Source organism: Trichomycterus rosablanca, chromosome 21 (assembly GCF_030014385.1).
Source record: "Trichomycterus rosablanca isolate fTriRos1 chromosome 21, fTriRos1.hap1, whole genome shotgun sequence".
In the NCBI taxonomy this organism is placed as follows: Eukaryota; Metazoa; Chordata; class Actinopteri; order Siluriformes; family Trichomycteridae; genus Trichomycterus; species Trichomycterus rosablanca.
Genome location: NC_086008.1, coordinates 4,766,614 through 4,791,380, shown reverse-complemented (window position 1 = coordinate 4,791,380; position 24,767 = coordinate 4,766,614). Strand labels below are relative to the sequence as shown.

Below are 24,767 nucleotides of genomic sequence, written 5' to 3'. Positions count from 1 at the left end.
AACAGAAGGCACATTCACTCCCCTCATTTAAAAGCAATAAAAACAACTAGCAGCCACCGCAGAGCTAAAAAGGCCCCCCATTGTGTTTTGTACAAAGAACAGCAAGTTCCCCGATAACATATAGCGTAGCGTATTATGGGACATTCTGGGAGGTTCCTGTCTCATTGCTGGAGGACTTTTCATTTTGAAAGCACTCTTTTAGATAGCCGTTTTAAAACCAACACCTAATGTGTAAATGGAAGGGCTTACTGGGAGAAAACAGGGAGGGTGGGAAATCCGCCGGGAGACGTACGGCTCACAAATAAGCTGCTAATTCCTTTGTGACGGTTCACATGGTGCAAAACCATGATGGCAAGACGTAGAGAAAGATAATCCACCTAACGTCCACTAGGTTTAGGAAATCTGATTTATTCCTGAGTGAAATACGTTAATTGAAATTGTGAATAAACAATTACTGGTAAAATATTAAACTAGATAGAAAGAAGGATTTTTTTAAACAAAACAGATGTGAGAAGAATCCATGATATCCAGAAAAAACTGTGGACAACATCAAGTCAAAAGAGTCATTTCTGTACAGTAGAGATGTTCTTGATCTTCCCTGGAAGTCCTACCAGGAGCTGAAATTCCCAAACCCTGTCCTTGCTTTGACTTTCTTTGCTGCCGATTCGCCGCTGGACGACGGCTTGTTGTCCTCTTCAACAGCCGAGCGTTTACTGAACACACAAAAGCAGAAGAATTAATAATCACCAAGTGCTCTTTTTTACTGCTCAAGCTACCAGATCTGGAACTGTACTAGAACTGTATTCTTTCCATCAGCCACTGGTACAGCACCAGAGAAAACCATACAGGCAGAAGGTTTCTGGTATATCTTATCAATTTGAGAATGAAATCCTTCCATAAGGAACAATTTTGACCTGGTGGATAGTTTTTGTCTTACAGCCTGAAATCTAAACACAGAGGAGTCACCTCTTGCTTCAATTCCAGCCATCAGCCTGTTGGGATCTGTCCCTGCCTGCTTTATACAGCTCGACTAGAAGGCAAATTTGCCTGTTCCTCCATGCAGAATTGTTCAAGTTCAGCGAAATTTCATGGTGACCAGCAATGCACTGCTCTCTTTAAGTCCATCTACAGATTTTCTATCGGATTAAGGTCAGGGCTGACCTATACCTTGAGCAGTGTGTTCATGGGTGTTTCTGTAATTTTCAGTTTTAATGTGTAAATAAAGCTGGACAACATTTTATTGTATGTGACAAAATTTTGAAATGATTCAGTCTGAGGCTTTTTTATTGGAGTCACACCCTTATTTTGTTAATTAAATGTCTAATGACTTAAGCAGTGTTAAAAAAAAACATACAATAAATAATTTGAATTCTTTATAACATTTCACAGTGTTGCAAAGTTCTGGCCTTTATAAAATTGTGTAAGTACGATGGTTCTAATCTGTGTCGGAAAGCAAATTGCCAGCTCTAGAGTAAAACTTTAGAGAAAGGATTGTTGATGATCATTTATGGTTTAATCATGCAGTTATTACCAACATAATTAAAAATGAGAATAAACATAATTACTGAAGAAGGCAATAAGATCCTTAAACAGCATGTGTGAGACTGTTGGCTTTATTACCAGGAAAATACAGACGATAATGGTATCCACTGTACAGGAAGCAAACATTCTGTAATATGGTACAGAACGTTTTATTAATGTAAAGGAAACATTACGGGTGCAGGTTATGACTTATTTGTAACTGCCATGACAATGATTTTTCCTCAGCTTAATTAAAAAATGGACTAGACCACAAATTTCAGTCTATATTTTTGTGACAGTTTTCTTACTGTCACATTCAAGCTTTTTCCACTGCACACAAACAGAAACTAACAAAGAGTGTTGACCGTGCAACTGCATAAAAGCCTTGCAAAGCTTATTTTGTGTGTGTGTGTGTGTGTGAGAGAGAGTGTTGTAAAGATGCTACATTTTCACTGTAAGAGACCGAGAAAAGCAGACCGAGAGCATTTTTGCTCTTCACAGTTTGTTGTGTATGTGAGAGTGTGAGAGGAATCGGTGGGGTGCTGAGAGATAATGACACTGATGTCCCACCGCCTGCACTGTGAGCTTTGCTCATATCCTGAACCCCACTGAGTAATGATACTACCCCCAAACACCCACCACCTACAGATATGGACAAAAGTATTGGGACACCCCTTCTAATCTCTGAATTTATGTGTTTTAGCTTTTATCCAAAGCGAAATACAGTACTGTGACAGTATACAGTCTATGCAATTGAGGGTTAAGGGCCTTGCTCAAGGGCCCAACAGTGGCAACCTGGCAGTAGTGGGGTTAGATGTAATCAATCAATTATATAAAGAAAATGTGATGCTTCTAACGTCACAGCACCCATTTATAGAAAACCCTTTCCTATCCCTATACATAAAGCAAACCCTATAAAGACATGAAGAAAAACTGGATTTAAGGAAACTTCAATGTCGTGTACAGAGCCCTGACCTCAGCCCCACTGAACAGCTCTGGAATTACCTGGAACATCAACTGAGGCTTTCTTGACCAACATCAGTACCCAGCCATACAAACACACTTCTGATTGGATGGGCACAAATTCCAACAGACATATTAATAGTATTGTGAGTAGCCTGAGAAGCCTTCTGGTAGGATTACATAGAGGTCACTCTGCTTTAATACCAAATGTTTTTTTAAATGGGATGACCAACGAGCTCATGGTCAGGTGACCGGCTGATGGCACCACTGAGAATCAAACCGTTCTTTATACATGTGGTTTGAGACACTGTACACTGCTGGGCAAAATAAATGGGCTGAACTCAAAACTGAGAATATAATGAGCCGAGAAATAATGAGCAAACGGTGGCAGGTCTCAAGAGCATATTCTTTTACTTCACGCTCACAATCTGACCAGTGATTCGTCGTTAGGACCATTATAAGGAATTTTGGGTTTGCCCAATTTTTCTGCCCAGGAGTGTATCTGATTCCAACGCGGTCAAGACTAGACTGATCTTATCAGCCAAACAGCAGAGTTCAATTCGGGGGACTTCCGGTTCGGAAAGGGACTTTTCCAAGCTCCCTCTGTATATACAAAAGACCAGAAGCATAAAGCAGCCTTTAGTCTGCACGCTTAGAGTCCAGGTCATTCAGTGCTGACCCACCCTGCTGCAATAGAGACTGTTCTGTTATTCCACATGGTTACCTTTGTTGCTTTCTGGAAGGAAAGGTAACGTGGCTGAAGATCCATGTAAGTGATTTTGGCTTAGAAATATACACTATATGGCCAAAAGTATTTGGACACCTGACATTCCATTTCAAAATATAGTGACCTCTATGTGATGTTTTCAGATATAATAACAGCCGCTCTTCTGAAAACACTTGTAGAAACCAATTTGTGCCCACTCAGTCAAAAGAGTGTTTGTATGCCTTGACACTGATGGTCATGAAGCCTCAGTTGTTCAGTTCATTCCTAAAGGTCAGGACTCTGTGCAGAACACTGGAGTTTCTTTAAACTGAGCTTTTCCTCATGATGTTATAGACCTTGCTTTGTGTACATGGGGCACAGTAATGCTGGAACAGGAAAGAGCCTTCCCTAAACTGTTGCCGAAAAGTTGGATGCATATCATTTCCTTTTATTAAATTGATGTATTACACCTGGTTGTAATTGTTGTGGCAGTTTGTTTGTTTGTGTTTATTGCCATTCCAGCTCAATTAGGCTATGTACATGGCATTAGAGGTGGGTTCAAAACCTTAGTTTAAGCTAAGTGAAAGTTAATGTACTATATTTGGCTTTTAATCTTTAGGTAATTAAAAAAAAATCTGGATTTTTTGTGGGTTATTGCGTTCGAAGAGGTCTTTCATATTAGCGTCTCTGTAAAATATTTTTCTGGTATCTTCGATGGCTTGGCAATCTGTCAGGATATGTTTTATTGACAATTGTGAACCACAGTACTGGCAGTTTGGCACATCTTCCCCCAAGAGAAGGTGTCTGTGTGTCAGGGCTGGATGTCCTATACGGCATCTTGTTAACACTGTTTGGTTGTGTCTTTTTACTGGATTTGTTGTGGCTGATACACATAGATTCATTAAAAGAGGTGCCGCAATACTTGTCCTGTCAGTGTTTGGTCAGCATGAGTTATTTATTTATTTAGGTGTTTTATGTCACGTTTACACAGTGGTTTTGGTCAGCATGAGTTATTTATTTATTTAGGTGTTTTATGTCACGTTTACACAGTGGTTTTGGTCAGCATGAGTTATTTATTTATTTAGGTGTTTTATGTCACGTTTACACAGTGGTTTTGGTCAGCATGAGATGTCTGTGTGTGTATGTGTGCACGCGCTTACGTGGCTGCCATGTTGACATATTTGCCGACCCCCGGTCTGAATGTTTTGGGTCCTTGTTCAGCTTTAGCTTTGCTGGTGGAGGCTGAAGTCTGAGCTCTTTCTTCTTCCTGCTTCTGAAGCTCCTTCTCTCGCTCAGCTGCGATCTACAAACGCGCGCACACACAAACACACACAGTTCGGTTAACAGTTCAGACTGAGGTGGCAGATCTAATATTACACACACATCAACACTGCACACAAACCCAGAGTTAATATAACAGTTAAACACTTCATGATCACATGTATGTGGGCACTTATTTTAGTAAGGGAGTAAAGAAAGCTTATTTGCTAACAGGTCATGTGTTATATACTCATCAGCTGTAAATTGAACAGGCCCAGTGAGTATTAAAGTAATCCTTAACTGTAAGAGTTACAACAAGCTCCAGACTGACTCAGGAAGCAAAGTCAGTTCAGGAATTGTTCACTGTTTGCTTGATGCTTCAAGTATCCGGATCCTATGGCAGCAGCTCACAAACCTAACATCACCATGTGCACGACTCTGGAGAGATGGGTCAGGCTTTACCAGGCCAGTCTGACAGACTAATCTGGTTTTGGAAGATGCCAGAAGTTTTGTGTTGTTTTGGGGCGGGGCTCTGGGTTTCAGGTAACAGCATAACGTATTGTTTTAGGGAACTGTGTGCATCTACCGTCATAGCAACAGTTTGGGAAATGCCATTTCCTGTTTCAGAATGGCAGTTATCACACCACAACAAAGTGGTGATACAACACAGAGAAATGGTTTGCTTGGTTAGTTTGATGTAGAAAAACTTGACTGCATAGTGTCCCGCACCTAACCTAACTTGACCGCACCGCATCCAATACCTTTGGTGTGAATTGAAATGCTGACCGTGAGTCAGGTTAGTGTTGCAAAATCTAGTGGGAAGCCTTTCCAGAAGACTAAAAGGTTTGACTACATAATCTTTATGCATTTGGATGCAACATTTATTGTTGTGACTCTTTCATTGTTGAGTCCCACTAGACAATCCAGTAAAATGACGACATATGAGGTCAGTCAATAACCAGTGTCCGGTGGGGAAGGATTAAGGTTAGGGCTCTGTCCAGGCTACTGAAGTTTCTCCACACAGACGTGATAAACCACATCTTAATGCATCTCACATTGTGCACTAGGGCACAATCATGCTGGAACAGAAAAGAGTCTTTACCAAACTGATGCCACAGAGAAGCATATTATTTATTTATACTGCTGAACGCAATAAGTCAGTAATAAATAAATAATGATAAAGAAGAAGTGGGAGCCATATGCCTTTAGCCTATTTTTGTAGTGCAGTTGGACAGCAGCAGAAATGAAGACAGAACCAGTAATCACCATCAGAGGGATCTAACACCCACCTGTGCATCTGCCTCCTCATACGGATCCACAAACACTGTAGTACTGATCAGCTTTATCTCAGCCTGTGAGTGACAGAAATACAGAGGAAGAACATGAAGAAAATAGACAGAGATTACAAATAATCTTGGATTAAAGAAGGATAAATGCTGCTGGTTTTAAAGACTTTAATTCCACAAGTAAAAAAAAATAAAAGAAAAAAGGGCGCTTGAGTTGAAATCTCAGCTCAGCTATTGGTCTATCGGCACCTATACAGACGTGACAGGCTATGTCTGAGGGTGAGAAGGCTGAAGTGATTCCTCTAAAGTTTGGTCCAGATGAACTGATTTAACATTGTGGATTTGTGTACCTGGATTATTTAGCATGCATCAAGAGATTCCTCTTTACTCTTGCATTTGCGGCCTCTGCTGGCTGGTCGATGGCGCCTGCACAGGGAATAATAGAGAGCAGCACTTCTTTGTACCAACCAGCGGCAGGTTCCCACAGAAGGCCCTTATGCGCTCTGAGATTCAAACTCCAGAGCTCCAACACTCCGTGGCTAGTGGTGATCTAGTGTATTAGACTACTGTGCCACATTTAGTGTTGGAAAAAATACGTCACAGGTGATTATCTATAGGAATACTGCCAAGGTCTACATACACTCGTCAGCGACATAAAAGTCATGGTAGTGGTGAATGTTTTAAAAATTTAAGACCCACACCAGTGCATTCCCTAATTTAGAAAAGTGTGGGCTTCGTGTCCATGTGTTGCAGGTCACAAATTATAACCACTGACTAAAGCACTGAAGTAACTCTGGGAATTAAAACTCAGCAAATGTAATGCGATTACAAAAAAAAAGCACAACTGTACTTCACAATGTTTATCTCCACAAGCAAGAGCACATGACAAAAAAGGAAAAGAAATAAAATGCATCATGAAACAGGTTAATGGTGACTGGACTGAGGAGAGGAGACTGGTGTACTTGGCTGCTGTGAGTCAGGATCATCCCTGAGAGAAATCATCTGTCATGATAAAAGCTCGACTGAGTCAGTTTAACTCCTCTACAGATTCCGAAACGGAGAAAATCTACAAAAAAAACAGCAGGTGATGCAGGAATCTGTGAGAGGTGCATTAAAATCCACGTCTCTGGTCATTAGTGGCAGATGTGACTGGCACCTTTCTGCTAAATAAAAGATCTGAGTGAGGACAGAGAGGAGGAAGAGGGGTTTTGTTTGTACCTTGGGTTTGTCAGTTTTTGGATCACTCTCCACATTCTCCATGGCTGTTAGGGCCTCAAATCCACCCACCACCCTGAGAAAAAAAAACACAGTTCTTGGTCAATATATAGATACATAAATATATAATGTTTACATAAATATACATAAATATTAATGTTTATTTTTTGTCAAAAATGCATCATAGTTCTGTGACTTTTTAGTCATTAAGTCACTAATATTACACCAATATCATCATTCCCTATGCTGAATGAACTTAATAATGTGATTTTGATAATTAAATTAAGTAAAGTATGAGTGTTCTTCAAAAAGTTTCTGCACTTTTTTTTAAACTCACTTTTGTACATCGTCACCTTCCGATGCATTTTTCTTTTTAATGCAGTAAGCAAAAATGTTTTTGGTTGAGCTCGTAGCCACTGATGCAGCGCTGCTCTCACATCATCATCACATGAAAATCTTCTTCCCCTTAAAGCTTCTTTGAGCGTCCAAAAAGTTGGAAATCAGATGGAGCTAAATCCGGACTATAAGCTCTCAGTCTCTCAGACACGACCGATTACTCCTCCTCCCACCCTCACCGCTTATAACCACAATATAAAAGTGAGGAAACTTTTTGAAGATCGCTCGTATAACTACACACCCGAAGGCTAAATGTATGTGGACACGACCATAAACTGGCTGAACATTTCATTCCAAAAATAAAAAATGAATATGGAGTGAGCCACATATAGCTTATTCCATCAATAAAGTAAATACTAATAATAATTTATACTTGTGTTGTGCATTTACTTATGTTGAGTTTGTTTTCTATAACGTTTTAATTAGTAAAATACACCAGCCCTGTACAACTGAAATAAAATATTAATGATGCTATCGATTAACGAGGCATCTATACAGACATGATTGGCTAAGTCTGAGGGGGTCGGAGGCTGAACAGCCTAGAAATTGGGAGGTGCGCTTGTTTGTGTGCCTAGTGCTGGTCCCAAGCCTGGATAAAAATTAGAAGAGCTGCATAATAAGAAGGGCAGACCTAAATATCAATGTTCGCAACTGTTCATTGGTGTGACAAATATGCACAAATTAAAGAAATCAGGAAGTGGGACAAAAAACTTGAACAGCGAGTTCCAAACTGCTTCTAGAAGGACTATGAGCACAATTGTTTGTTAAGAGCTTTATATATCAAGTTTCTATTGCAGAGATACTATATATAAACATAAGAGCAGCTTGGAGACATCCAATATCTGCCGGTCTGGTATAATAAAGAGCACTATTGGACTCTGGAGCACTCTATGGAGTACTGAATGCCACTACACCATCTGGTAGTTCTAACAGATCAATCTGGTTTGGACTGACACTGTAACCTGTAATGGAGAGGGAAAATGTGGGGTCGGTTTTGTTGGGTCTCTTAGTTCCAGGTTAAGAAAGTCTGGATTGTACTGAACTGTGTACTTTCAGCTTGTGTGTTTATTGAAAGTGTGTGTCCCTGTGTGTTTGAACAGGAGTCAGTGGTTCAGACTACCTCTGAACCTCAAATCGAGCCAGTGAATTACAACTACAAGCCAAATACACATAACTGGTTCTGAAAGGTGTGTGTGTGTGTGTGTGTGTGTGTGTTTTGGTCTTCAGGAATGTTCTGCCGGAACAGTAGACATGCCTTCCCCTTGAATACACTTTACACAGCAAACATGACATTTCTCGCTGAACATTTCAAACAGTCAGCAGTGCACACAGATACTCGTCTAAAAGGAACCAAAATACAGAAATCATCACAAACAGTGCCAAAATACAACTGCTCTTCAGTCCCAACAGAATTACCTGCCAAACACGGTGTGTTTCCTGTCCAGGTATGTGCACGAGCGAAAGGTTATAAAGCTGCAAAAAACAAAAGAAGCTATTAGCCATGACATACCCTTACTTTGTAAAATGATGGTTTCACATACAAAACAGCAGATTGGATTCTTACAACTGAGATTTGTTGGTGTTGGGGCCGGAATTAGCCATGCTAAGTATTCCACGACCAGTGTGCGAGAAATTGGGCTTGAACTCATCCTTAAACGGCCTCCCCCAGAATGACTCGCCGCCTGGTACACACACAGGGAGAGAAAAACAAAGTTAGATTGTTTATAGTAACAGTTAGTTTTTATTCATTTATTTTAACGTCATGTTTTACACACTTTGGTTACATTCATGACAGGACAGGTAGTTACACGCCACACAAGATTCACCAGTTCACAAGTTTAACGTCAAACAGTCTTGGACAATTTAGTATCTCTAATTAACCTCACTTGCATGTCTTTGGACCGTGTTTGGACCCACGTGGACACAGTGAGAACATGCAAACTCCACACCGAAAGGACCCGGACCGTCCTGGGGTTCGAACCCAGGACCTATTTGGTTATAGTAACAAGAATTATTTAGGGGGAAAAAAATAATAAAAGAAAACGGTTAAAAAAAGGAAAAACATGATAAAGAAAAGAGAAAAGACAAGAACAAATAAGAGAAGTAGATGTAAAAAAAAGAAAGAAGGAAATGAGTAAAGAAGTGTTGTTATAGTAGTATAGAGGAAGGAGGAAGAAAAAGAAATAAGGGAAGTAAGGGTTCTGAAGAAAGTAAACAGCAAAAAAGCAGATGTAGGTCACAAAGGTTAGAAAAGAAGAAAGAAGTGAGTATGTCCACAGTGCTCAGTGGTTAAGGTACTGGACTAGTATTCAGAAGGTTGCTGGTTCACCACCACAAAGTTGCCACTGTTTGGCCCTGAGCAAGGCCCTTAATCCTTAAACTGCTTGAATTGTTTTCAGTCATAATTGTAAGTTGTTTTGAATAAAAGTGTCTGCTGCATGCTACAAATGTAAACGTAAATGTAGGTAAAAAGAGGAGGAGGGGATAAAACAGAAAGGAAAGGAAAGAAAAGGAGTAGGTCAGTAAAGTAAAAAAGGAGAGAAGAAAGAGGGTAGGAAGGGAAAAAGAAACAGGAAAACGAGAAGGTTAAGAAGAAATGAAGAAAGAAGAAGGAATGAAAATGGAATAAAACCACAGACAGAAAAGTGGTCAGTGGTAGCTCAGCTGTTAAGGTAATTAAAAGGCTGCCAGCAATCAGAAGGCTGCTAGTTCAAGCCCCTCAAGTACCAAGTTGCAGCTGTTAGGCCTCTAAGCAAAGAACCCTCAATTGTGCAAACTGTATTCATGACAGGAAACAGTAGTTACTCATTACACAAGGTTCATCAGTTCACAAGGTTATATCAAACACAGTCATGGACTATGGGAGGAAGCCGGAGCACCCGGAGTAAACCCACGCGGACACGGGGAGAACATGCAAACTCCACACAGAAAAGACCCGGACCACCCCGCCTGGGGATCAAACCCAGGACCTTCTTGCTGTGAGGCGACAGTGCTACCCACTTAGCCACCGTGCCGCACTCGAGCAAAATGTATTCATCCCATTTGTAAGTCGCTTTGAGTCAAATCATCTGCTAAATACCATAAATGTAAATATTAATGAAGTAAAGACGGTAAGAAGTGGATTAGAAAGGAGGTAGAGAGATGAAAGAAGGAACAGAGCAGGGAAGAAATAAAAAGAAAAAAATCTAGGCTAGAAATAAACAGAGGAAAATAAGTTGGTTAGCAGGATGCAGAGGAGGGAAGTAAATTAAGAAAAGGAGAATAAATAGAAAGACGAATAAAAATAAGAAAAGCTCAAGAGGAAATAGAGGAAAGAAAATAAGCAGTTTAGCAACAAACCAAGAGGGTTGTTGTAAATTTAGCCAAAATAAAAGACAGGAGGAGAAACGAACATAGGAACAGGAAAGGAAGGAAAAGAATAAAGAAATTTATAAAGAAAAAAGCAAAAGGAGGAAAGAGAAAAGGAGATACAGGAGGAAATAATAGGTAGGAAGATGAGTAAGACAAAAGTTAGGAAGTGAAGGAGGTGTTTAAAAGGAGAGAACAAAATGGAAGAAATGAGAGAAAAAAAAAAGAAACAAAGATGATAATAAATCGAGAGCGGAAAACAACCTGAAGAGGAATTTTTTGTTAGAAACAGTGATAGATAACAGGCAATAAAACGTTTAATTAAATTCAGTGCTTTACACAATTGCATTTGCTGCCGGTCGAGGTCGTGTATAACGTAAAGCAATAATAGGAATGACAAAGAGAAATAGATTTCATTTGCCAAAACAAAATTTTATAGATCTCATAAGCTTAAATTTAATGGCCGTGACAAACTACCATACAACCAATGATGCAATGATAATGACGACCGAGGGGGAAAAGCAGGGAAATAAAAGAGACACACAGTATCAGATAATGGACTCCTATCAGACATTCACCTTTACTAGTTTGTGTTTGGATGGCATGGCACACTACACCCAGATCCTAATTATTTGTTTTTTCTTCTATTTATTATTTTTTTTTATTTTATACCCACTCCAGTCATGTCCTATTAAAACCTCCCTCACATTACTGCTAATACCCCACACCACCACCTCCTGATCAGGGAGGGTCACTTCTTTTCACAGGTCAAGTGAAGGTTTGAGGTCTCACAAAGTGCAGTATCATGTGCAGAGATTCACACACTAATGTCTGTGATCAGCCGCCCCCCTGTTCTTTGTTCAGTGACTGAATGATTAAAACATAATTTTAGACTAAAAAATGTAACTTTATTTAATATGTTTGTTCATTGTGGCTTTTTGGAAATATTTATTCAGAAAGGAAACTAAATCTCTATCTATTTCCTCGGCTGCTCCCTTTAGGGGACACCGGCGGAGGGGGCCACCGTGCTGCCCAAAGGAAACAAAATCTAAGGTGTGGATAAGCATGCTGACCATGAGCTTGTAGTATACACTCCAAAATCAAAGGCATTTAAATGGAAGAGGGATGAATGGGGGACCACAACCTTATATAACAACCTTCATTCTTCTAAGAGAGCTTTTCGCAACATTCTGGACTGTGTCTGTGGAAATTTGTAACCACAAAAAGTGTATAAAGGATTTTAAAATTGCAAGTTTTAGACCCACATTCCAAATCATGCGGACACCTCATCTATAGCTGGAACTACAAACAGCTACTAAAGCTACTAAAAATACTTATATGTAGTACATATAATAATAACACACTTGGGCTTATGAAGTACACACTTTGTTCATATTCATATGTGCAAGGTACAAAACTGTGTATAAATTTAAAGTGGATTTATTCACTAGAACCCTATTAAAGAACAAAGCAGTGACAGAAGACTTGTTTCTCCCCACAGTATAACAAGAAGTCAGTAGAAGCGACTTTATAGACAAACCAATAAAACAAGTGCGCTCTGATTTAATTAAATTCTCTTCCTAAATACCTGAAATAAGACATCCCCAGGATTAAAGAACTGCAGACATAACCCCCACGTGAGTCTTTTCCGCCATAAATTTACTCGCCTGTGCCAAAGACCCCCAAAGCAGGGGAATTAATTAACTTGTCATTCAGCTAATCAAAAACGCTGCAGGTAGAGCAGCTCATACTGGGAGACTGTGTGTGTGTTCATGTGTCCACGGCCATAAACCAGAATTCCTGAACCCGTATTAATGTCTAAACTTAACTCATCGAGTGGTCTGAAACAATTACTGGATCATAAGTCCTTTCTGCCTCTGGAGCAGTGTACACCCAATAAATTCAATAACGTCCTTACACAGAAGCTGATCCAAGATCAGGCTTTCACTGGCAAGCTCAGCGGCTGCCAGATTCACGCCGAGATGCGTTACTTCTCACCACCGCGCCTTTTAAAATTTTGCTGGCACTTGTAAACAGTAGCCAGGTGGTATTTCTGCATAATTTATGGCCTGGTTGACATTTCCGATCCCCTGTGCCACTGGCTTGATTAAAAAAGGCAGGGAAAAGATTGTGGAAAGTGGATGAAAATCCCGTCACTGCAAATCAAACCAGACGAGAAAACTGACTGCAGCCGAGCTTTTACACTGACAGTTAAAGAACTAAACCCAAGAAGTCTGACCTTCCCTGCCTCAAACACGGTCATTTGTGGTTGAGTGGACGCCCGGCCAGGTCGGTGGCTTTGCTGAGACTGGAACTTGAGAGTTCGAACTCTCTGCAGTGATGTTAGACCACCACGCCACCCGACCACCCTTCATATTACATTAAGTGCAAAACTGGTAGCTACAACCTTTACTTGTACTTTAGCCTAAGTACAAAAAACAATAAATCTTCAGGTATCTACTCTGTCCAAATACATTTAAAGTAAAGCTTCAAACAAACAAATAAAAAAACAAACCAGTATGCGGCAGGCTACAGGCTCAAACTCCCCAAACAAATAAATACTGAAAGCCATGTAAGACGGTTGGCATTAGCTGGTCCAGAGGTCACGGCTGTATTTATTGTGCAGTTTTCCCAGGAAAGTAAGACGTATAAGCTTGTGCGTCGCTGTAAACCTCCACTATGTGTGAGACAGTGTGAGTGATAGGGTTCATGGGTAATCCCTCTCCTGTTCATAACAGATGTCTATTTATGTGGACAGGAATGTTGATGTAGACTAAAATCAACTTAAAGGGTAATTTCCCCGACTTAGGAGTTGACACAAGGAAATCAGACATACTTGTGACTCCGCACGGACGTCATCAGCACTAAACTGAGACTTCGGCTGACTGACCTGGGAATTACCTGGAACTTGGTATTTAATTTGCATTATGGGCAATTTAAAGAAAAAACACCATCAATCAGTTTCATTCAGCTTGTGCAGGTTAGTTTGCACCCTCAAGTTGATTCTAAGCAGTAACCCCATGTCAAAAATGCATTTTGATTAATTTACTACAGACATTTGACATTTTGCTGTGACTGCCTGCTGTAGTACTTTAAAAAAGAAGCAGAAATCAAATTATAATATAAACTCTGCTTTATAAGCTTCGTCCAAATATCAGATTTTTGTGTTCGATAAAAAGAAGAAAACAAAATACTTTATATATGAAATTATAAAACAATTGATTTTAATTAACACAAAGGACGAGGAGACCAGTTGGAAGATTTTATGAGCAGCCCTTATAACTAAGGCCCCAACTAATTCACAGCTGTGAAAATCGCCTCATGAACCTCGAAATGAACCGTTTCCCGTGTATGCAATCTGGTGTGAAATTCAGACTTTACAGTTTGTTTAGCGATGTAACATTTTTCATTCACGTACCGTATTAAGCGCAACATGCAATATGAGGCGGTCCTAGCAATCATACAGTGATGAAGTTAGTGTAACAGACTTTTCTGTGCTGTAGTGGCATAATCAATGGAAAAGTGTGCTTCTCTACACACGTGATCATCTCTGTGCCACACCTCAAAAGAACAAGCCAGTAAAGTATTCTGCTCCTGACAGTTTGTCTATGTAGAGTTTATTTCTTACTTTATAAACTCAGCAAACTCTAAAGACGCTCGGTTACACTAGCAATCGATTAGACAAAATGTCCAAGATGTCAAAGTCTAAAGCAACTAAAAACACAACTCAGGTAGCTGAGTTTGGAAAACTTCCAGCCGATTATGTGGACGCAGAGGGGGGTGTGAAAACACGGACAGAAGTTTCGGCTTTGAGACTGTCGCTGAATGTTCTAGGTTTACATCCAACTATTAAGGTAGCTGTGCTGTGTATTATAGCTTTCATTTATTCTATCTTACAATTTATGAGTGTAGTTTAATGACTGCTGTGAAATGTGTCTCTTTTATTTTAAAATCCATGAAATCTGTGATTTTTGAAGAATGAGGTCTGTGAAATTAAGCACATTTTTCTGTGAATTCAGTAGGGCCCTAATTATAACCTTATTTAGGTAAAGCCATGTCCTATAACTGTGAAAATGTGTAAAATGCAATTAAATGATATTTTGTATAGTTAAACATGTTTGTATAGTTAAAGCAGACTGCAATCATATATCAGAAGAAATTATGGAACAGGAGCTAAATCTGATTAACAGTTTCATTCAGCTGATAACAGAAAATGTAGGATTTTTCTTACAGATTTTGCCAGCTAGCAAGTGTAAAAGCCCCTTGGCATCTTAGTTATTACAGGTTTGCCTTTTAAACTGTGATTAGAGGAATTCATTGGTGTAATTAGGCTTTTAATGGTTTTGTTGCTGCTGTAGTGAAACACTAACACACTCCCGGTACTCAGCACACAAAAGCATTCAGCCCTGCCGACTGAAACTCTGACGCAAATACACTTCTCATGTTCAGAAACACACACTCGAGCTCTTCTATGCATCAGTGCAACTTTCAAGCCTACTGAAGCAGTCAAGAGCTCCTCTAACACCTACCAAGGAAGGTGACCTCTCCTACATTCAACAGGCAACCAGCCAGGATGAATCTGCTAGCATGTGTGAAAATGATGCAGAAAATTGGGACGGATGGTAAAAACGAACAAATAAAACAGTTTAAGTGCACAAGTTAATTCCCAGATTTTACCTACAGTACATAACATTATTAAAAGATTCAGAGAAGCCTTATAGCAACGCTGAGATGTAGGTTTGCTAACATAATAGATGAATGTGCCACCCAAGAGCCTATTTAAATAAATATAGTGTCATTTGTAGTTTCATTCATAAAATGTGGGGTCTAATTTATTCATGCTATGTTGTCTATAAGTCATCAGGCCTATAAAATATATTTCCATAAACGCTGTGTAATGCAAACACACTTAATGGATAGAGTATGTAAACACTGACCCATGAGCTTGTTGGACACCCCACTTCAAAACCATGGGCATTTATATACAAATCCATCCCCACTCCCCTTTGCATCCACAGTGACCTCCAGTTCTCTAGGCAGGCGTTCCACAACACTTCAGAGTGTTTAATCATATCCGTGCAGACACCCCACTGGCTGATAGCACTGCTTGATCCCTAAATCTTAGGTGGTAGTGGGTTAGCATACTTTACTGCTGTGCCACACGAGTGCCTAGTTTTATAATGAAAAGCACTCATAGTATGTACAGTAAATCTACAAATATAAAATGGAATATTAATACCTGTCCCAGTGCCTGTTGGGTCTCCTCCTTGAATCTGCAAAACAGAATTACAACAATCAGGTCAATCAAGTCATTAATGATGAATTCCATTATTTGAAATACCAAGCTGACAGACTTGGCATGAGAAACAGTAGCAAATACTTTAGCATTCAGTGTTAATCGGTTCTCATAGTTCAGATGTTATGAATACTTTCCACTTTCATTTCCCGTAACCCGATGCATTTTATCATTTACAAATCATTATGGGCAGTTTTAGCCTAGCGGTTAAGGTCCTGGACCAGTAATCGAAAGGTCACTGGTTCAAGCCCCACCACTGCCAGGTTGCCACTGTTGGACTCTTGACCAAGGCCCTTAACCCCCAGTTGTTTAGACAGTATACTGTCACAGTACTCTAAGCAGCTTTGGGGAAAAAGCATCTGCTAAATGCTGAAAATATAAATATAATATACAAATAAGTGTCAGCGCCACCCAAAAACCTTACAAGTACAAAACAGGAACACGGCCTAAACAGTATGTGAACTACGAGTAACTAACATCAGCTCAACATTTGATATATCCTTGACCGTGTCATGCACAATTTTGGGGGATGGTTGTAATGTTTTGGCTCATAACTGCATACTGAACCCACAATATTTAACATCAGCATGAGCCTTGTTCACTGTTCACTCTTACTTACCATGAAGTTTCGAATGGAACGATGAAATATTGTTCCATCGTAGTATCCTTTCTTACACAGCTTTATAAAGTTCTCACTCGCTTTAGGAATCTGTTAAAAAAAAAAGCAACATCAATTTCTAATTAATTAGGCACAGCACAGATCAGTATGAAGCCTGATGCATTTCACATCATTAATTGATTGGCAAAAAAGTGAATAAGTGAATCCATGTAATCATTTTCCATCATCTATTAAAAGCCTTTCCAAAAGAGTGAAGGCTGTTACAGAAGCATTTGGGAACCAAGACCACATCAATGTGGCCTTAATACAGATTTTTTTTTTGATGATTAGAACTTGGCACATTTGTAACAGCAATACAATGGCTTTGTTTCTGTATCTGGTATATAACAGTTAGTTTTTTTTAAAACTTAAACTATAAACATTTACATTAACAGCATTTAGCAGACGTCTTTATCCAAAGCGACTTACATTATAGTTACAGTATACAGTCTGAGCAATTGAGGGTTAAGGGCCTTGCTCAAGGGCCCAACAGCAGCAACCTGGCAGTGGTGGGGCTTGAACCAGCGACCTTCTGGTTACTAGTCCAGTACCTTACCCACTAGGTTACAGCTTGCCTTAAACTCTTTTTATTTCCAGCGCAGCTTATTAGAAAGCAAATTCCAGTAAAAGCTTTTTCATCAAGGCCATCAGCCGGGGTCAAATATGTTAGGAATTCATCTACATTTTAATCTCACTGCTCCTGAATGACTGGATGATTAGAATAGCTTGCAAACGTATTAGCAAGACAATCAGACAGTTCCACAGAAGCTTCACTTTAATTTCATTTCATTACACATAAACAGTATGACCAAAAGTATGTGGACAGCTCCTGTGAGGGCTATAAAATCATGTTTTGATGTGTCTAATGTGGAGGATCTCCATTGCTTGCACAGAGCCCCCTACTAAACACATTCTGGTCATGCGACATTGTTTGGAAAGCCCTCCCAAAAAAGAACAGGCTGTTAGTGCCAATGAGATGCCAACTTCATATTAATGCCCATCTACTGTCAAAAAATAACACACCTAAATATTAAGAGCAAAATGTAAAGAATGTAAAGCCATGCCATTAAGAACCCAATTCTAAATGTGCCAAAACAGTGGAGTCACATAATAGTTAGAAAGTCTGAGAGAAAGTCGATAGGCTGTTTATAACTATAACATACTATATTACACTGTTAGAATATAGACTATATAATACAAACTATGTAGTGTAAATGGCTTAAACTGGGAAAAGGGGACTTTTAAAATAAATAACACTAAATGTTTAAATCTCAGCAATGCCATCAGCTGACCGGACATCTAAACAGACATGATTGGCTACGTCTGGGAGGATGTGCAGAGCCCTGTCTGGTGTATTCCCACCTTGTGCCCAGTGTTTCCCAGTAAAACTGTACCCGCAGGCATATAATCAACGTCCTATAGCCTGTATAAAGAAATGAAGTGTAGCTTTTTTTAAGTCACTTGTTTTGGTTGGTTCAGATGTTGTTCGAATGAATTAAATCACAGTTTAACCTGAGCCAGAATGGCAGCCACAGGAAGTAATGATTTGGCTGGTTACTGTTAAACCTGCTAAAATTCTAAAGTTAGCTCACTTACCCACAAGTGCCATTCTATAAGATAATGCTCACATCATTGCAATTAGCTAATACTGTAATAATAATAAAAAAAGAATAAAGGGGTTTGATGGGAAAGGCTGCATGAGTGGCTAACCTTCAGAATAAATGTGCTCACTCCACTACAATGCAACTGTAAATCTGCGAAAGGTCAGAGAGGTTGAGAAAAGCAAAAACAAAAGCAGAGCCACAAATTGGGCTACAGCACCGTGTCTGGCAGGGAAACGGGCTGAGAGGACAAAACGAGGGAGGAGAGACGAGGCTAATTTTCTTATCGCTGCCACTTCTTTCCTTTATCCTGATTTGGCAGGAGCACAACCAATGAAAGGAGGCAAAACAGAGCCCGGTTACTGGGGTTGACACTGGGGAGGGTTGTCTCACGCATACACACAGTGTCCTATCAGAGGGGCTGTGCTTGTTTTTATCATGAAAAGAGGAAGTAGAGATAAGGAGAACTTAAGGGCACTTGTATGTTTATTCTCGATGTGCTAGACGTGATGTAATGTATCTGGGGTAGACTGACTGTGTCTGGGAAAGCGTGTGAGCGTGTGTGTGTGTGTGTGTGTGTGTGTGTGTGTGTGTGTGTGTGTGTGTGTGTGTGTGTGTGTGTGTGAGAGAGAGTGTGTTTACATGCATGTCACATGTCACAATTTTTTTTCGTCCTTTCAGCACATGCAGAGTTACAACACACAGTTTACTGGGTCGACACTGTGCCTCAAAAGCATTCCAGAGTCCAAACATTGTCGTCAAATACAGCAAACTGTTGTGAGCCATTAGCTCTTATTATTAGCCCATTAGCCCTCCAGTTACTCATTATTTAGGAGGAGTAGATCAAGCAGATTCAAATGCAGATTTGGACATTACATTGTAATCACGGCGCTCAATGGCTAAGTTAGTTAGATCTACAGCCACAGTCTCCTAACGAGTGGAAGGGAATTTCCTCTCCTGTCCTTTGTTTTGCTGGTTTCACTTAAAAAATTTCAGTATTTTGCCTTACTCGAGACGTCTTCCACTGCTCTGTTCAGTAGAAATTACTGTCAGTACAAGAGTGCTGCATACTGTGATCTAAGGATTGTTTAAAGATTAATTATTGTTATATTTTTACTTGTGCTTGGGTGGACGCACTTTTTTTTTTTTAAAGACAGTGGCAGCCTTTACTCTGTTGGAAAGGTTATTTACAAGATTTTGGAGTTTGTTTGTTTGTTTATTAGGATTTTAACGTCGTGTTTTACACTTTTTGGTTACATTCATGACAGGAACGGTAGTTACTCATTACACAAGATTCATCAGTTCACAAGGTTATAACAAACACAGTCATGGACAATTTAGTATCTCCAGTTTATCTCACTTGCATGTCTTTGGACTGTGGGAGGAAACCGGAGCACCCGGAGTAAACCCACGTAGACACGTGGAGAACATGCAAACTCCACACAGAAAGGACCCAGACCGCTCCTCCTAGGGATCGAACCCAGGACCTTCTTGCTGTGAGGCGACAGTGCTACCCACTTAGCCACCGTGCCACCCATTTAGGAAAAAAGAACACCAAGGTCAGAGACCCATGTTCAACAACAATGCCTTGCTCACAATCAAGGTTACGAATCATTCCAGTGGTTTTAAGCAAGGTTAAGGTCAGGGCTCTGTTTCTCCACACCAAACTTGTCAAACCAAATCACATCTTTATTGATCTTGATTTGTGCAAAGAAGAAGAGTCATACTGGAGGAAAAGGAAATGGCCTTTCCCAAACCGTTTATGCCACATATTTGGAGGTATAGAATCCATGTTACATAGTTGATTTACACATCTGATAGGTATGGGTGTGTTTGAAATATCTGAATAACTCTCAATAATTTTGTCTTTATATTTTACTTATTCATTTATTTATAAGGATTTTAGGGTCATGTTTTACACTATGGTTCCATTATTGACAGGCAGGTAGTTTACAGGTTACACATGATTTATCAGTTCAAGCTCAATTACATGTGATTTTACTGTGGGAGGAAACCCAAGCAGACACGGGGAGAACATGCAAACTCCACAAAGAAAGGACCCGCACTGCTCCACCTGAAAATCGAATCCATGACCTTATTGCTGTGAAGCAACAGCGCTACCCACCGAGCAACCATGATGTCCACTTTATCCATATACTGTATATAAACTGCACACTTCTGCAGCTTTTTCTCTGATTTATTTTTAGTAATGACTTGTATTCACTTCTTTGTGATGAAACATTGTAAAATATAAAAAAATCTGAGTGGTAATGTGATTTCCTGCTGCACCACCTGAGCACACAATTCTGAAGCTTTAGCAGGTTTACCAATAAAATACAACCTGCTTTATCAGATGCTATTTTCTGTCTCCTGTTCTCTATTTCAGGCTCAAAAGAAAGTGGTTATTTAAAAACAATAAAAACCCTCAGGATTTACTCAAGGCAAAAAACTTGCTGGTAGAAGCTTTATTGCATTTACAGCTCATTTACATCCAATTTAAATCCTAGCTGGTCCTGTGCCAGGACATTACATATGATTCTAAACGATATTACACATAAAGCACACGATGTTCACTTCAGAGTCAGGTGTGTTCATTCAGCCTTGTCAGTGTTTGTGTACTCGTACCTTATCACAGTGCAGCTCCATATTTAGGTCTCCTTTGTTGGTATGCAGACGGACGTAGCCTTTTTTCTTTACATAACTGTATCGGACCGTGTCGTCTGCTATGGCATCTGATAAAGGTAAGGAGAGAAAATTCTTACAAAAAACAAACCTCAATGTTTCCTTGTATATAGTAATAAAGCTCTAAATGGCTTAGTGACTGTATAGCTTATTATCCAAATTCCTATTGTAATCTTAGATTAGCAAACACTGACCATCTGCAAATCACAGATATTCCCTTTTACAATCTTTTACAAGAAAGCAACCAAACTGGTGCACACGATACAGAAAATGCATTTAACACATTTATATTCTGCCGTTAATCCTTTATGTCACTGTAGTGTTTATAAAATGCTCTTTTTTCTTTTCTCCTCTCTGCTGCATCCATATTCAAGGGTCACCTCAGCAGATCCACATTTACCAGACACCCTTCCTGACACAACCCTCCTGTTTTCACCTGGGCTTGGGACCGGCACTAAGAGAGCTCCGACAAGTGCACCTCCCCACCACAGATCAGATTAGAAAATACTCTGCGTTTAAACCTACAGCTGCACAAAAAGCATCAAAATGAGCACTGATCGAAGTTTACGTCATTAAAAGCTTCATTTGAATATCATTTGCATTGGATACACCCCGAATTACCCTTATTTTTAAACAATTTCATGCAGGTTTAGCAATGACCTGGGAAGAGAAGGGAAACTGAGTTAATGAACTAGTAACTAGTACCTTTTACAATTGCTAAGCTAAAGTAGGATCAGTTATTATTACTCTTCCCCCTTCATATCCAGTGAGTCTTACCTCATACTATTAAATATTGCTGCATCAGTAAGATCAGTAAGTGCTTAAGGCAAGTCAAACTGCTGGAATAACCAAAGCTACACGCATAATTAGTTTATTACTGACCCTCTTGTTTAAAACACTATCAGAGTAAGAGATTTAGGTTTGCTTGTTTTGTCAGGCAAATGCACCATGTTTATCTGACCACACAATGTGCTGATGATGGTGGGGAGGTGGGCGCTGATGTCCTATGAAAGCCTTCATGACCTTGTTACCTGCTCGCTCTCCCTTTTAGTTCTGCTGTAATAATTAGGGCTGCCGGAGTCTAAAATTCTCTGTAAAACTGTTTTACTCAACTAGCATTGTACATTATTAACTACATTCTCTGTTGTTTTACCCCGAGGGCATTCTGATGGAAACCTGTTTACCCGCCGAGGTTAAGGATTGAAGTCGAGACTGCCGTGACAACGATGCTGCTCCTGCCGGATGTGACGGGTCTGGAGTAATTGCACCAAGACTGACAAGAACTCACTACTTACCTTATTGAAGACTAGACCGAAAAACAACTCTATTATTATTATTTATTTATTACCAGTTCTAACTTTTAGTTCATTTAATTCTGTGTTTGTATGATTTGTGTCCTCCAGGCCACCCAAGAAGGATGGGTGCCTGCTGAGTCTGGTTCCTCTCAAGGTTTCTTCCTGTAATTTTAAGGGAGTTTTTCCTTGCCACAGTCGCCCTCGGCTTGCACATCAGGGGTTTTTGTATCTGTTGGTCCTGGATTTTTTAAAGTTGCTTTGAGACAATGTCTGTTGTAAAAAGCGCTATATAAATAAACTTGACTTGACTAAACAGCTATTGCATAGCAAAAAACTGTGTCTGCTGAGGGGCTTTGATATTCCAAAAATCTGCTTTTGCCTTGTTCCTCTCTACGTGAGAGCCTTACCTGCTTCATGTATGGTGGCTGGAGCCATGGCAGTGGAGGTGAAGGAGGCAGAAACTCTCCCTGTAGAGTAATGAGCCTACACACAAAGAGAAAAACAGAACTGAAAGGCTGATACTTCTTTTTGAAAAGGTCAAAACAGCAAAGATTTTTATGAGTAAAGCTGGCAGAAAATAAGATATGAATTTAGAAATCAAGCAAGACAAAAATAGGTGTTTCTATCCCCCAGTGGAACACCACAGGTCTATTCTTCTTCCTGTCTCTATGTTAATGGGGAAGTTAGTATTTAGGTCAGAACACTTTTGGAATATGTTGAATTTCTTTTGAACCACATTAGAACAAGAAAGTGTCTCTATTTACCTGTCAATCATGTTGCCAGACAACTTCTAACCCCCCCACCTAGGTTAACATGCTAATTTGTCTGGGCCTGTGGCTTTCTTTTACTGGATTCCCCCCCTTTATCTAGTCATTTCCAATCCAGACTGTGAATCCACTGCCGCCTGCACAACCGCTTATCTGATCCAGGAGACCCAGGAACTGGAAATCTGACTAAGGTTGTGTTATCAGTAGATTATTTATCATGGAAGGGTATTCTTGTCACGAATCAAGCCTCTTTGTGCTCCTGGAGCCATGTTTATGTGCCACGCCCCTCTCTCCGGGAGCACATGTTGGAGGTGGTTTGTTTAGGTTATCAAGCCTACGACTCCTCTACTCTGATTGGATTGTAGCCAATGATCCACAGCTGCTCCTCGTTTAAGGTGAATTGCTTAAGGTATTTAAGGGAGCAGCTGTGGATCATTTGGTGGAGGCTATTTTGGTTTGGTTTTGTCACATCATGCTTTTGGTTTGTTAGGATCACCTGCCAGTGCTGGGTTTCCACACAGAGCCGTATCGCATATGGAGAGCCATGCTGGGCACCATGTGACTAGATCCCCAGTCCCGGAGTCACATGGAGCTTCGCATGGCTCTATGTAAGCGATACGGCTCTGTGTGAGCATCCAACTCGCCAGCTTTACTCAATCACTTCTCATGAGGAATTAAGAGGCCAAAAATCCAAGTTGCTCTATGTTGCCAGATATTCCCCACCATGCATTTATGAATGAACTCATTTCTATTAAAGGTTTTGTTAGGACTAAGAAATGTAGTGAAACCTTTTGGTCACAGAAAAAGAACAGGTGCAGAAATCACTGAAATCTCACGAGTGTGGTTGACTTTGATAGATTCATATGAGATGTTTTAGATGTTTTGGAAAATGCAGAACTGAGCAGCAATGTAAAATCTCTGGCCTCTTCATTTACAGCCTATGGAATATTGCTATAAATAAATGCTGGGAAACACTGTTCTGAGAATCCAGTGTCCTGTACTGACCTGCTGGTCCCTTCCACTGCAGAGCACCCTGATGTGCAGCACCCTGGTATCTAAACCAAGCCTGGCACAGAATATTACACATACACACCACTGCTCAACCGTACAATCCACATACAGCCCTGCCTAAACTCATCCGAGTGCATTACGATGTGAAAAGACACGCTAACAACTACAGACAAAGACAAGCCTACAACTACATAAGAAGAAGCTGCACTCCAAACCCCATACAGAGTTCCTTCCACTAACTGTAATGTTATTTTTGCTTTCCAAACACTCCACACAAAGTTACGACCCTTTGACAGCAGTCCTGTCTGCCAAGATATAGTCTTAAATAAATGTCAAAGCTCACATTGTGATATCTGGATAAAAAGCATGCTAAGCCTGGATGCCAAGCTATCTGTGTAGCAGCGAGTCTGGCTACAACGAGCTAGTATTCATCCCGCTGGCCCGGCCAACAAAAGCAATGGCACTAAACTGTCTGAGCTAGCAGAGTTATTAATACAGGTGAAAGCATGGGATCAGATGTGCCAAGAGCAATATAAGGGTGAAGAAATGCCTCTGTAACGCACCTACACACACTGCACAAAACACAGCAGCACTCATCAACGTTCAGCAAGTGATGTTTTATAGTCGGGGCACGACAGATGCTTGACAGCGTCACACTACTGAAATGGTGTAACATCCTGCTGAATTTCAACATTTCAACCTCAACATGACACGACACGACACAGTGACTGACTGGTCACACTCATGCTGCTGTTGTTTCCA

General features: G+C 40.1%; 1 protein-coding gene across 2 annotated transcripts in view; it reads right to left on the bottom strand.

The window, feature by feature from the left end:
- Nucleotides 1–393: 393 nt before the first annotated feature.
- The window catches only part of ppil2 (peptidylprolyl isomerase (cyclophilin)-like 2), a 52,491-nt gene continuing 28,117 nt past the window's right edge, over nucleotides 394–24,767 (bottom strand). For both annotated transcript variants that reach the window (XM_063017734.1, XM_063017733.1), the window contains 10 exons: nucleotides 22,635–22,710; nucleotides 20,876–20,982; nucleotides 16,611–16,700; nucleotides 15,935–15,968; nucleotides 8,912–9,029; nucleotides 8,764–8,820; nucleotides 6,955–7,027; nucleotides 5,740–5,802; nucleotides 4,351–4,493; nucleotides 394–713 (listed from right to left, as the gene is read on the bottom strand). In XM_063017734.1, the coding sequence (XP_062873804.1) occupies nucleotides 608–713; nucleotides 4,351–4,493; nucleotides 5,740–5,802; nucleotides 6,955–7,027; nucleotides 8,764–8,820; nucleotides 8,912–9,029; nucleotides 15,935–15,968; nucleotides 16,611–16,700; nucleotides 20,876–20,982; nucleotides 22,635–22,710 (867 nt within the window). In that variant the 3' untranslated portion in view covers nucleotides 394–607. The remainder of the gene's footprint in view (nucleotides 714–4,350; nucleotides 4,494–5,739; nucleotides 5,803–6,954; nucleotides 7,028–8,763; nucleotides 8,821–8,911; nucleotides 9,030–15,934; nucleotides 15,969–16,610; nucleotides 16,701–20,875; nucleotides 20,983–22,634; nucleotides 22,711–24,767) is intronic.